Source organism: Hippocampus guttulatus, chromosome 21 (assembly GCF_054856545.1).
Source record: "Hippocampus guttulatus isolate MCC_2025c chromosome 21, RoL_Hgut_1.0, whole genome shotgun sequence".
Taxonomy (NCBI): domain Eukaryota; kingdom Metazoa; phylum Chordata; class Actinopteri; order Syngnathiformes; family Syngnathidae; genus Hippocampus; species Hippocampus guttulatus.
Genome location: NC_141281.1, coordinates 11,991,103 through 12,003,764, shown reverse-complemented (window position 1 = coordinate 12,003,764; position 12,662 = coordinate 11,991,103). Strand labels below are relative to the sequence as shown.

Genomic DNA, 12,662 nt, shown 5'->3' with positions numbered 1-12,662 from the left:
TCAGCCGAAAAAAACGACAGTATAGTAAGGCGTTTTTGAGCCGAAAAAGACGACATAGTATATATAGTAAGGCGTGTTTGAGCCGAAAAAAACGACATAGTATAGTAAGGCGTTTTTGGCCCGAAAAAAACGACATCGTATAGTAAGGCGTTTTTAGGCCGAAAAAAACGACATAGTATAGTAAGGCGTTTTGGAGCCGAAAAAAACGACATAGTATAGTAAGGCATTTTTAGCCCGAAAAAAACGACATCGTATAGTAAGGCGTTTTTAGGCCGAAAAAACCGACATAGTATAGTAAGGCGTTTTTGAGCCGAAAAAAATGATAGTATAGTAAAGCGTTTTTGGCCCATAAAAAAGACAGTATAGTAAGGCGTTTTTGAGACGAAAAAAACGACATAGTATAGTAAGGCGTTTTTGAGCCGAAAAAAATGATAGTATAGTAAAGCGTTTTTGGCCCGTAAAAAAGACAGTATAGTAAGGCGTTTTTGAGCCGAAAAAAAACGACATGGTATAGTAAGGCGTTTTTAGCCCGAAAAAAACGACATAGTATAGTAAGGCTTTTTTGAGCCGAAAAAAACGACATAGTATAGTAAGGCGTTTTTGGCCCGAAAAAAACGACCATGTATACAAAGGCATTTTTAGCTGCAAAAAACCGACCATGGAAGTCAGGCGTTTTTAGCCGCAAAAAAACCACCATGTATAGTAAGGCGTTTTCAGCCCCATGAAAACGAGCATGTATAGTAAGGCATTTTTAGCCGGAAAAAAACGACCATGTATTGTAAGGCGTTTTTTTTTGCTGGAAAAAACCCCACTATGTATATATAGTAAGGCGTTTTTAACAGCAAACAAATGACCATGTATAGGAAGGCATTTTTAGCCCAAAAAAACGACATGTATAGTAAGGCGTTTTTTTCCTGAAAGAAAACCAGACTATGTATAGTAAGGCGTTTCTAACAGCAAACAAATGACCATGTATAGTAAGGCATTTTTATCAAAAAATGACCATAAAAATCAACCAAGGATAATAAGGAATTTTTGCGGCCCAAAAAAATGACCATGTATAGTCAGGCATTTTTATCGAAAAAAACGACCATGGCATTTTTAGCCGAAAAAAACACCATGTATAGTAAGGCGTTTCTTGCACCTGGTCTCCTGGACACGCCACGCCATATGTTGACCTTCCTCCTCAGCATCCTGTCAAAACAAAATACATCTTTCCCTCCGACCCTAGCAGAAAACAAAAATAAATGTTGACTTTTGAAGGATTGCTCAGACACGCAAAGCGGCTTGAAAATGAAACTTTTATTAGGAATTATTTTCAATGAGGACTACAAAAACAGAAAATGACAGCATGAATAAATGGTGGCCTATTGTCATCATACTCTATCAATTCCACTGGGGGGGTGTTGTGGGGAAACACACACGCAAGCACAATTTTTGTACAATATAAAACAGTAAGGAGAACCTCCCCCAGCCCGCTTCCTTGTCATTATATTACAACAGCCCCGTCAGCTCTGTTCCACTCCAAAGTGACGCGGTGGTGGTGCTTTGAAAGGTTGTCGTAGGTGTCAGTGTTTGCTCTTCTTGGACTTTTTGTGAGATCGGCTGTGCGGGGACCTGGACTTGGAACGGGACTTCTTGGTGGACTTCTTGGGCGTCCGAGAGCGCGACCGCCGCGTGCGCTTGGGTGTGCGCGGGGACGACGGAGATCTTGGGAGGATAAACAAAAAAATAATAATAATTGAAGCATGCCATTTCAAACTGTCGATCGAAATAACTCGGCCCACCTTTCGGTTTTTAAAATGTGGTTTAGTCAACCATCTTGATGCTACTTTGTCACGGAAAACTCAAGACATCCATTTTCGTGCCGTACCTCTTTGAGGACTTCTTGACAGACGAGCGCGGGGAGTCCTTGTGAGACGAGCGTGACGATGTGTCCTTTGAGTACGAGCGCTCCGACCGCTCCGAGCGGGGGGAAGGCGAGCGGCCCCGCCTGCTGCCGCCACGGTTGGGGCTGGGAGAGTTGCTGTGTCGCCGCTTCCTCTCGGCGGCCGGGGACGAGTACCTGTCCGCGTGGGAAGTGAGCGCACGTCAAGCATTTCGCTTCGGCAGGAATGACCGCGTGCGCGTTTCACTCACTTGTCTTTCCTGGTCGGCGTGTCTTCCTTCTCCTTCTTTAAATCTTTCAACCTCGCGTCCGCTTTCTCTTTGTCCTTCTTCTCTCGCTCTTTCTCCCGCTCCTGTTTCTCCTTCTCTTTCTCCTGCGGCAGCACAGCGGATACGCATTGAAAAAATGGAAGATTCCGGGTGAAGGCCTTTTAGTCCCTTGTACCTTTTGCAGCAGTTTGTCTCTGTAATGTTCCACCTGCTCCTGAAAGCTCTGACCAGGCTTCTTGGGCCTCTTCCCCGATTCCAGCTCGTCTTGGAACTTCATGACTTTCACCTAAGTTGAATGGTGACACGCATTTCATTGTTACTTGCAGTCCAAGGGGAGGTTATTGTGGAAAATGAACTTTTTCATGGCCCGTATAATTTTCCCCCGGTGACCGAGTTCTGCCACAAATCGCCAAATTCAGTGAGGAACCGGTGCCACAACTTGCCGTGAAAAACAAACGTGAAGCTCCTCACAATCACTTCAACATAGCAACCGCGTGAATTCCCAAATACAGAGCCTCGAATATGCAGAAGAACAACAGGTCATCTTGTATAACCAGTTCAGTTCACACTTGCGTGCGTCAATCATCGCGCCTGCGCACATGGTCGATTTTTATTTTTTTGTGATCTCTCACCTCTATCTCCCGCAGCTTGCTTCGCTTCTCCTCATTCATTTCGGACAGTTTGGCCTTGAGGTCCGCGTCGTCCCTGCCGGGGTTGGAGTAGCTCGGGGTGGCCGCCGCCGCCGAACGGGGACTCCTCTCGTCGTCGCTGTTCTCCGCATACCTTCAAGCAAGCGCGTGGCGTTTCATATCGCGATGCAGACGAGCGCAGTCCGGCGTGTGAAAAAGAGCCCCGCTCACCTTTTGGCTCCTTCGGGCTGCTCGAATCCCTCCCATTTTGATGTGGTCACAGCTGAAGGTCAGACAAAAGCGGGATGCGTGCTTAGTGAAACAGCTGATGACCGCGTTTGGAAAAAGAAAATGAAACGTGCGACACGTACAACCTTGAGATTCCAGCTCGGACTCGTCCACGGCTTCCCATTTTGAGGGCGCCACCTTGAAAGTGGGCTCCTTGGACTGGTCGACTTGAAACGGAAAATTGTTTCCCATTTGTGTCAATATGACTTGCTTTTTGTGGCACCACCGACGTCAGAAAAATATTTCGTTTTTGTGGGGTTTGACCCACTGCCGCATTGGACAACTGCACATTCCTCCGTTTGACTCACAGGGGACTCCGTCGATGTCCTCCTCCGCGGGCTTGATGGGAACGCCGTCCAGGTCGTCCAGGGGGGCTCCGTCGATCATGGCGCCGTCGATGGGCCCGCCGTCGATGGGCAGCCCGTCCACGTCTTCGATGGGCGATCCGTCCACAAACTCGCCTATTGGTGCGCCGTCGATGTCCTCCGTGGGCTCGGGCTGCGTAAATCGTGATCAAGATTGGCACGATAATCTCGGAAAGAATTGAGACCCGACCAGTTCCCTGCAATCCATAGTTGGCCGTCGAGGGAAAGAAAATATCGCGCGTTCTCGTTTTACCGCAACGGGAACTGCGACGGGCTCCTTTTCGGGCGCCAGGTTGACGAGCCCCAGGAATATGTTTTGCAACTTGATGAGGAAGGGGTCCGGATACACCGCCCAGTCCTCCCACGCTCTGAAGCAGGACATCACACGTTGCTGGAAGCACGGAGACAAGATGGCTGAATGACAGACGAGCACAATCCAACTTCACGGGCTTGAATGCTTCGCGTTTGCCCCCCTGCGCATACCTTAAAGTTTTCACTCTGAAGGTGACCTTGGATGGTTTTGTACGTGGTATTGAGATCGGCAAAAACCTGGCAGAGCTTCACTTCAAAACTGTCAAGGGGGGGGGACAAAACGGGTCAATGTTTATATGGCTTCATGGAGAAATAAGAATTTTCACTGGTTCACTAGCCAATATTATTGATCATCCTCGGGTCAAGGCGTTTATTTATTTTTAAATCGACTAACTTCTGTGCACTTAAGTAAAATATTCACACATGCAAAAACGCTGACTCACTATTTCCTGTAGTAGGAGGCGTTGGCCACCTTGGCAGAGGAGTTGTACAGCACGTCAGACACCAGATATAACCGTGCGATCTGTAAGAGTAACAAAACGGTGAGTGGTATTGATTAGATGATGACACGTGGATTTTTTGTTGTTGTTTTTTTTTTTGGAGTAAACTATGTCTGTGTGGTTGCCTTTTTGGGGAGAGGGGTCTTGAGGATGGAGAGAGACTCCGTGACGCATTCCACGATCTCTTCGGCGGCCTCGGCGTGAGTGAGGCAAAACAACATGGCCTCGGCGACGTCGCCCCTCCTGGGCGTCAGGCCGCGCAGCATCTCCTCGAGCTTGTCTCGCTCACTGCAAAGCGTGCAGAGGAAACATCCTTTTCCATGCTCGGATGACAAACGACAACGGGGGAGCGCCGTTTGAAGTGCGCCGCAACGACTATTCCCGACAACTTCTCGCGTCTTACTCTTCTTTTAAGCAGCCCTTCTTGAGCGAGTCCTCCTCTTCGTCCTCGTCCTCGCCCTCGTCGTAGGGACCGTGCAGGTAGGGATTGAGAGGCGGGGGGCGCCACAGGGAGCCGTTCTTGAACATCCTAAAGTCATCCGTCCGCCATTTGACCGGCGCTTCACCCTGGAAAAAAGAAATACAAAATCAGCTTGTGATGTTAGACATGCATTTTTTTTTCTTCTTTAAACAAGTCTATGAATTAAATTTACGGCAAGGTGGCGCAACCGCAAGCCTCATTTATGCAGAAATGCGGCAAAAGATTAACGTTAAAAACAACAAACGTTACCCCTATTCTGTGTCAAAATGTGACTATGTTTCAAAGTGTATTTCTGTTAACGACACCGATCCGAACGGCATCGAATTTAAGACGGGTTAGTGACCTGCAGTATGGTGTAGAGCTTCCACCTGTAGTAAACATGCGCCGGGCTCTGGTTCTCAAACAGAAACCTTCAGGAGGGACGACAAATGGAAAAATGTCAAAAGAGCAACGCACGGGCCGGCGGTTGAGGCGCCTGCGTGACGGGGGGCGGCTGACCTGTACAAGGGGTTGTTGATTTCCCGGTTCATGATCATGGCTTCAAACATTGGGCCTTCACGAACCACAAATTCGATCATTCGGTGGATGAGAGAGAGCAAATTCCTACAAGAAAGACACAGTTAAAGCGAACAGATTCAGACCAGCGGGGGGGAACTCTAAACAGCGACATTAACACAGTTCTATTTCTGCTCTGCAGTTTTGGAATGCTTTGAACTGCAGCCTCTCCGACGGCAACTCAATAGCGACAAAATGTTTTTGATCGACTACGACGCAGGTCAGCAGCAAGACAGAGGAAGAGTTTAAATTGCGGGTCAACAGGGACCTTTTTATATTTCGGCATTCAACACGGCACGGTACTGGAGCCCTTATTTAGTGTCATTTGTTTTACTGTTTTTCAATGACGTTATATTCAATTGTCTTGCGTTTGCTTTTTATTGATGTACAGCAATTTGTTGCGTCTGAAGTTGATTTTCAAGCGTTGCGTTGATTTTTATAAATACTGGATTTTCTGCACTATAAGGCCCACCTAAAAGCATTTGATTCTCTCAAAAGCAGCACTTGTGAAGGCTCTATATAAATAAAGCTTAATTGTACTGTATTCCCTTTAGCGTAGCACTATCGAATGGATGCATAGCACAACCGCAGCCATGATTGTAGCTTCTATTCTATGCGCCTTATAATGCAGTGCGCCCAAATATGAAAACCGTTTTAAAACGGGCCATTTGGTGAAGGTACGCCTGATAGTGCAGAAAAGACAGTCGGTGCCAAGAAGACCCTATGTTCGAAATCCATCCATTTTCTAAATGTATTCTAAAAACAAACACGGTATAGATTATTTAAAACCGCATGATGACAAAAGCTAAGTATCACTTGGGAATCGAATTGTTGGAATCCATTATGAGGAACGAGACACTGCCAAATGTCGGACAAACTGCGACTTTTAACTCATTCACTCCCAAAGACGTTTTTAAACGTCTTTTCAGACTTGGTCTAGAATTGGCTGGTCCTGAATGAGTTTTAACAGAGAGGCAACATTCCAAACGCATCCTGTGACCATGCATCAATTCCAAACAATCTATCACTTTGCCTACGTCAATGTGAATGACGAATAAATATCGAGTGCTATTTGTGTGCAGGTTAATGGATGCCCCTGGTGTCTGGATTGCTGAAGTGCAGCTGATGTGAATGATTTGTCATACAACTACTCAGACTCTTTGAAAGACACTTGGGAATGTGACACACCGACAAGGACGCCGGCTTGAGCAAAGCTGGCCCACGCGTCACCTCTCCGTGTGTCACGCTGCTCCGCTGACTGGTGTGATGTCGTGCGTTGAGGGAGCATCAACGAGTTAGCGGTGATGCCGAGTGGATCGCTGGCGGTCATTTTTTTTTTGGGAGCTGGTGGCCAAATTGGACTCATTGATTGATTAATTCATGAAGTCAACACAGATCACAATTACTTGGTATTGGAGCCGATCGTACCAATGGGGGGAGGGGTACAATCCCGTATACTTTCCCAATCCATCCCATGACGCCTTTTTCGGGTCCCGCGCTGCCGCAGACAGTTCAACGTGTGCTGCTCACCAAGGCCATTGTCAAAGGTCATGGCTAGTCTAAGTAAAAGTGGCTTGTTTGGATTTGGCAGTGGGGCCGGATTGACATGAGGTCCCAATGGCGTGACAGACGCCACGAGGGGGGAGGACGGCGAACGTGAGCAATGGTCGGGCGGCGCGCGTGAAGGGCTTGCTTGGGTGTCATGTAGAAGATGTTCAAAACGGGCGCTGAACTACCCTGCTGGAAGAATGTCGCGGAATCTTCAAAGTCAAACACATTCCGATCTGGAGCGACAAAATAAGTGCAGATTTTTTTATTTTGTATTTTATGGCAGGTCACCTAACGTCACTGCCATGTTCCACGCAGATGCAACCCCTCCCCACTTACAATTTATCGGTACTTTGATAATATGCAGAGACCACACCGTCAGACTCTGAGCTTTTTTCCGCTGCGTGCTGATGGAGATCATTTATAACAAGACTTGTATGGGATTTTTTTTTTTTTTTTGGAGTCAGGCTGAGGCAGTTTACATAGTGCCCCCTGGTGTTCAGACTGAGATACCACCTAATTAAAATACCTTCGCTTCCAGAACATGGGAGTGCTAAAATGTCACTTTTAAAATAAGAAGATAAGAAACCCTTTATTAGTCTCGCAATGGAGAAATTCACGATTCACAGCAGCAAAGTTTGAAATAAACTTTTTTTGTCTATCACAATTGTAAGATTTAACGGCATAATCAGGAATCTGTACTTGGTATCTGCGAGTTGTAACATACAAGTAAAAAAAATTATTTGCTGTATCGTACCCGTAAGAATTTAAAATGTGCTTGGTTGCCTAAAAAAATGAAATAAATTTAAAATATCGAAGGATATGTGCTTGCCACTATTTTCGAGAGACCCGTCTGCCCAATTTCAACAAAAAATATTTTGGAATATGCCATCATTACTTGAGTCATTGCATTCCACTTTGACGGCCTCAACCATTGCTCACACACACAGACCAGCCCCCCTGTAGCATGCAGTGATCAAATGATCCAGCTTCCTTATGATGGGATGTTGTTTACGTTTTGGCTTCTGAGTTTGTATACCAATTTAGGGGGGTAAAAGGAAAAAAAAAGCATGTACCTTTCTGTTGGGATAACCACTTTGACTATGGCTTGCGACAGAGTCTGTATATGAAGTCACATCAGATAATAAACATAGAACGTGAGTATTGTTAAAAAGGCAACATGTGAAATATAAAAAAAAAATGCATTTGAAAAGTGACACTGGCCTAGTCAAAACCTCTATCAAAAACAAACATTTAGCGTAATTCATTTAAGCAACAATGCTCGCTAACAGCAGCTACCTTTCACTCAAGTAACATTTACCAACACACTGACTTTAAAAAAAAAAAGAAGAGAAAAACTACACACGGAAAAAAAAAAAGCTGTTCATATCCGTTACCTTCTCAAAGTCCTCCTTGTTTTTGGGTGGGGGGACCAGGGGCGCATTGGGGTTCTTGAGCCTCTCGCGGGGCTGCGCGTTGAAGGGGAGGCCCGAGGGAGGTGGCGGGAGGGTGTGCTCCATCATGGAGGGAGGGATGTAGATGGGGTGGGGTGGAATGGGCACGCCTTTGCCCCATCCCAGTTTCATCTCAAAGTTCATGATCATCTTTCCTGCATTTGACAAAAGCAAAATAATAATACCCATATACTGTATATATATCTACAGTTGCAAGAAAAAAGTATGCGAAGCCTTTGGAATTACCTGGACCCTCGCATAAATTGGTCATAAAATGTGTTCTTCCCTTCATCTAAGTCACAACAACAGACAAACGCAGTCTGCTTGAACTAATACCCCACAAACAAATGTTCTGATGTGCTCTATGCTTTGGGTCATTGTCCTGTTGTATCACCCACTTTCTGTTGAGCTTCCACTGGTGGACATTTGGCCTTAAGTCCCTGGGCAAAATGTATTTGTCAATTTGTGAATTCCCTTTTCCTTCGATCAGAGCAATCTGTCCAGGCCCTGAGGAAGCGAAGCAACCCCAAACCATGATACCCCCTCCACTATACTTCACAGTCTTCGTTGACCGTCTCCTTTTTGTGAATCAATAAGTCAGACCATGTAACATATTGTACGGGGAGCCTCAAAACGTAATCCAGGCATAGCTCATATCACTGGGAGTCCACACCAATAGAAGTTGACAAACACTTCTTAAAGATGAAAAGCAAATGGGTACGCATTTCTGAAACGGGAGAACAAACCGTTGAGGTTTTTGAGGGCCCGCTCGGCATCCCTCCTGTTCATGAAGGCCACAAAGCCACAGTTCCTCTCCCGTGCCCTCTCCTCGTCCGTCCTGGGCCACATGATCTTCACGCTGGCCAGCGGTCCGTAGCGGCCAAATTCTTGACACAGCATCTCCTCGTTCATCTAACAAACCGGGACACCATGTGTGTGAAGTGTCATTAGACGCGTTTATTTTCGAAGTACCAACAAGCTAATAATATGCATTAGGGTGTGAATATACCTGTGGATTGATGTTTCCCAGATACAAGTTAGTGGTGGACGGGTCGCCGACATCGTGGGAACCGGGTGCGCAGTCGTCCAAAACTGCAGACACACAAAAGAAAAGATATTCTTCAGTTGCTGGCCAAGGAAATGGGGGGGGGGGGGGGGGGGGCATAAAACAGATCATCACAGCCACTGCATTCAAATTCAAAGTTACCACTGGACGGACGGTTTCTTTGTGAAGAACCATCCGCGAAAAGAAGCAGAGACGCAGAGTAAATTTTATTTCGGGGTATGGTGCAAATCAGCTGTGGCCAAGATCACGTGGATTACCAGGTCAGACGCTTTTGTTATTTTTCTTGTAGTTATAAAAGTAGACCGGAGCAGCTTTAAGGGGACACTTACATGAACGTCTTCCCTCCGTGCCGCCCAGGGGTTCAAAACGACTAACTCGTCCCTTCATCTTGTGTCTTTCGTCCCTCTCCTCCTGAATTCTGAATGGAAATTGAAAAGCAGGCAATCGACAATGTCAGATAGCGACGCCACATGCCAACAATTGAGCTGAATTTCAGTACGTTCCTTCTTGTAAAATCGAAGACACTGCCCAATTATTGGACAGCTGCAAAAGGCGCAAAAGTCTGAAATTGTCTCCAAAATGGACGGGGCGCCTCGTGTACACCGACTTCCAATATCTGTGAATGCTGTTGTGTGACTGATGACCGTAGCGCAGCAACATCCGGCGGATTACAAGGAAAAATGGCCATCTTCTGCTCCTACTGTCGTAGAAAGTGTCACGTTCTGCTACTGTATTTTTTTTAAGCTAGTATACGTTTTATTTAGCATACTGCAAATTTCCCCAGTGTGGGACAAATAAAGGTTATCTTATCTTTACCATGCCTGCATTTGATAATACAGTGTGTCTAGTGTATGTGTTAAATAAAGAAATATCACGTGTAACTGACATTACGCTTTTAACGCAGTGCGCCGCACGGTCATGAAAATACGGTCATTTTTCCTCCACAGTCTGGTTGGAAAATATTGAAGACCGACAATCTTAAGCGTTAAAACTTGTTCTATATTTTTGATCCTGACAGTATGTGGTGGGACATAGCCCACAAGAAATATCGGGACGTACTGTTTAAGCTCTTCTTTAAAAAGCTCCAGGTTGCTCTTCTTCTTTTCTTTTTCAGTGTTTTTCTTGGCAGACTGTAAAACAGCAGGAAAAAAAAAATTAAACACGGCAAAGGACAGGGGTTTTGTTTTTGTCAGTGTGTTTAAACCAAAAGCAATACTCACGTGTCGTTTGTCTACTTGTAAGAACTGAGGTGGGGTTTCCAGGGGCAGGATGTTTTTGGACTGGGACTCAAAGCGAGACTTGGGCTTGTACAGTTTGCCTTTCTTCTCATCTGTTGCTGCCTCCTCTGGCGGGGAAGAGCAACGACAGCATTTTAATGCTCAAGCCAATCAAAAGGGGACAAGAAAACATCGGGATATGGCTGAAAAATGGACAGGTGGAATGTAGGTTGTCCAACTTCAAAATAAATGTATTCTGGCCTGGTGAGTGACATGGGCGTCATTGAATGAAAGTGTAACAGCAAGGGGAAAATATTGGGTGCATCGAGTGTCTCAACATTTTAGATCCAACATTTAAAGACACGTGGGAACCGTTTTAAATTGTGAAATAAAATGCAGGTTCACGGCGGGAAAGTAAACGCAATTAAGTTAAACTGGTGGTTTGCACATTCCAGAAAATTGAGCAATATCTTACCTTTTGTGGCATTTGTGATCCCCCCACGAACAAAAGCTTTGATCTTCCCCTCGCCGCCGCCTTCGAATGCAGCGAGGAACTCTTCGTAGATCTCCGCCGCGGCACGCTCGTCCTCCTGAACGCAGGAATACCAAAAACAAATCACACCATTCATTCATACCCTTAGGGGGAGATTCGAGCATATAGGACCTGGCACAGAAAAAAAAAGGTCACAATGACGAATGGCAATAGAACAATCAGAGGCCAGTATTCTGTTTATGGAAAATCCTGCAGATTGCTGTCCTAGTTTTTTTGGTGCAGAATTATTGGGTCCAAAATCAGCAAAAGAGAGCTGTTAGCTTTATACCGATAGCTGCATGTTAGGCATTCCCCGCATAGATTACTCATGAAAATACAACAGAATTGATTAAAGGGGAAGAAGTTGGTATCTCGGAATCTACCTGAGCGAGTTCAGACTCACTTTGCCATGGTGGGTCATGTACATATAACCCCTGGTGATTAGCGAGTCACCATTGGGGCGCATTAAGTATTTGCTAAAAACTTCCTCTTGCAAGCGGGTGAAAGCTTGCCGTTGGAATGGTGGGAGTTGCACAGTTTCAGGAAGTCGAACATTTAGAGGAAGAGAATTGATCAAATGTTTCTTTGAGCTACTGGGGAGCATAGGCGTGCACGAAAGAGGTCAGAATGTTCGTTTGTCTACCAGCCTGATACAGGCAGTAACAAACATTGGAGGGGGGCGGTGTGGATTTGCGCTCACGTCGAGGCCGAGTTTACTCACTTTCTTCTTGATCTCATCCTGCTCCTTCTTGCTGAGGGTTCTCTTGGCCACAGACATTTTGCCAATGCTGAAAGACTTTAGTTTGCTCTCGAGCAGCGCCTGCGGACGCAAAGAACAGTAACTTAAAAGGCATCATCATTTGCTTGATTTGTTGACAGCTGCCATTAGCTACCAGCCGTAAGCGCTCCTTAAACCGCGCTACAGTATGTTAAGTAGAACGTAATGATCTGACGTGGTTGTTGCAAAGCTCACTTGAATTTCGGTTTCTTAGCTGTAAATTAGTTCAAATAACAGGGGGGGCCTACATCGCTGCTACCGTAAGGCCAAAATACCTTTTGAATAAACGTAATCTACAGTGAAAACACATTTCATCGTAATAGCACTAACTAGTATATATTTAACATTAACGCAGAATAATATGTACCGAAGTCGGTCTTGATGCGGGGGAAAGAAGCGGGACTTGTGGACCGGGAATTGCTAGCGTTGCTAAGCTAACGCAGTAGCAAGTGTGGCCACACAACCGAAGGTTAGCAGGCGGATGGTTAGCATGTTAGCACAGTGGCGTACACGCTAGACGCGCTCTACAGTTCACATTTTCGCCGATGTTGTTCGACCGACATTAACACGACCTTCGTCCACACGTCGCTAATATGACGCAGTGTATCCAGAAAGGGTAAATTCACCTTAGCGCTGGGCTTTTGAGAACCTCCTGGCGCTCGGTCCGCCATTTTTTGGCGTGGAACTCAAACACAATCGATCACCGACAAGTAGATGATATGAGGCCAATGTGAAAGCTAGGCTACGTAATCAATCACCGATCACGTGTTCGGAAAAAAA

At 45.8% G+C, this 12,662-nt stretch overlaps 1 protein-coding gene across 2 annotated transcripts; it reads right to left on the bottom strand.

Annotated features, from left to right (window-relative positions):
- Positions 1–1,284: 1,284 nt before the first annotated feature.
- u2surp (U2 snRNP-associated SURP domain containing) lies at positions 1,285–12,581 on the bottom strand. Of its 2 annotated transcripts, none has more exons than XM_086102008.1 (25): positions 12,509–12,581; positions 11,826–11,924; positions 11,048–11,162; positions 10,576–10,700; positions 10,415–10,485; positions 9,685–9,773; positions 9,299–9,381; positions 9,036–9,201; positions 8,233–8,444; positions 7,912–7,955; positions 5,231–5,335; positions 5,076–5,142; positions 4,655–4,818; positions 4,377–4,539; positions 4,195–4,274; positions 3,923–4,010; positions 3,693–3,830; positions 3,383–3,572; positions 3,158–3,241; positions 3,018–3,069; positions 2,790–2,940; positions 2,333–2,443; positions 2,140–2,261; positions 1,874–2,065; positions 1,285–1,710 (listed from the first exon to the last, which is right to left on the bottom strand). In XM_086102008.1, exons 1-25 carry the CDS (start codon positions 12,551–12,553, stop codon positions 1,569–1,571), a joined length of 2,898 nt encoding a protein of 965 aa, XP_085958134.1. In that variant the 5' UTR covers positions 12,554–12,581; the 3' UTR covers positions 1,285–1,568. The 2 variants fall into 2 exon arrangements, with proteins under 2 accessions (XP_085958134.1, XP_085958135.1); XM_086102009.1 differs by having other exon boundaries at positions 3,161–3,241.
- Positions 12,582–12,662: the final 81 nt, after the last annotated feature.

What these genes read in the sequence shown, in the direction of transcription:
- u2surp (XM_086102008.1), bottom strand. Translation starts at nt 12,553, where the DNA reads ATGGCGGACCGAGCGCCAGGAGGTTCTCAAAAGCCCAGCGCTAAG. An exon ending in TTTAAAGAAGAGCTTAAACA is followed by an intron (nt 9,774 to 10,414) that starts GTACGTCCCGAT and finishes ATTTCCATTCAG; the next exon opens with AATTCAGGAGGAGAGGGACG. An exon ending in CGAGCTGGAATCTCAAGGTT is followed by an intron (nt 3,070 to 3,157) that starts GTACGTGTCGCA and finishes TCTGACCTTCAG; the next exon opens with CTGTGACCACATCAAAATGG.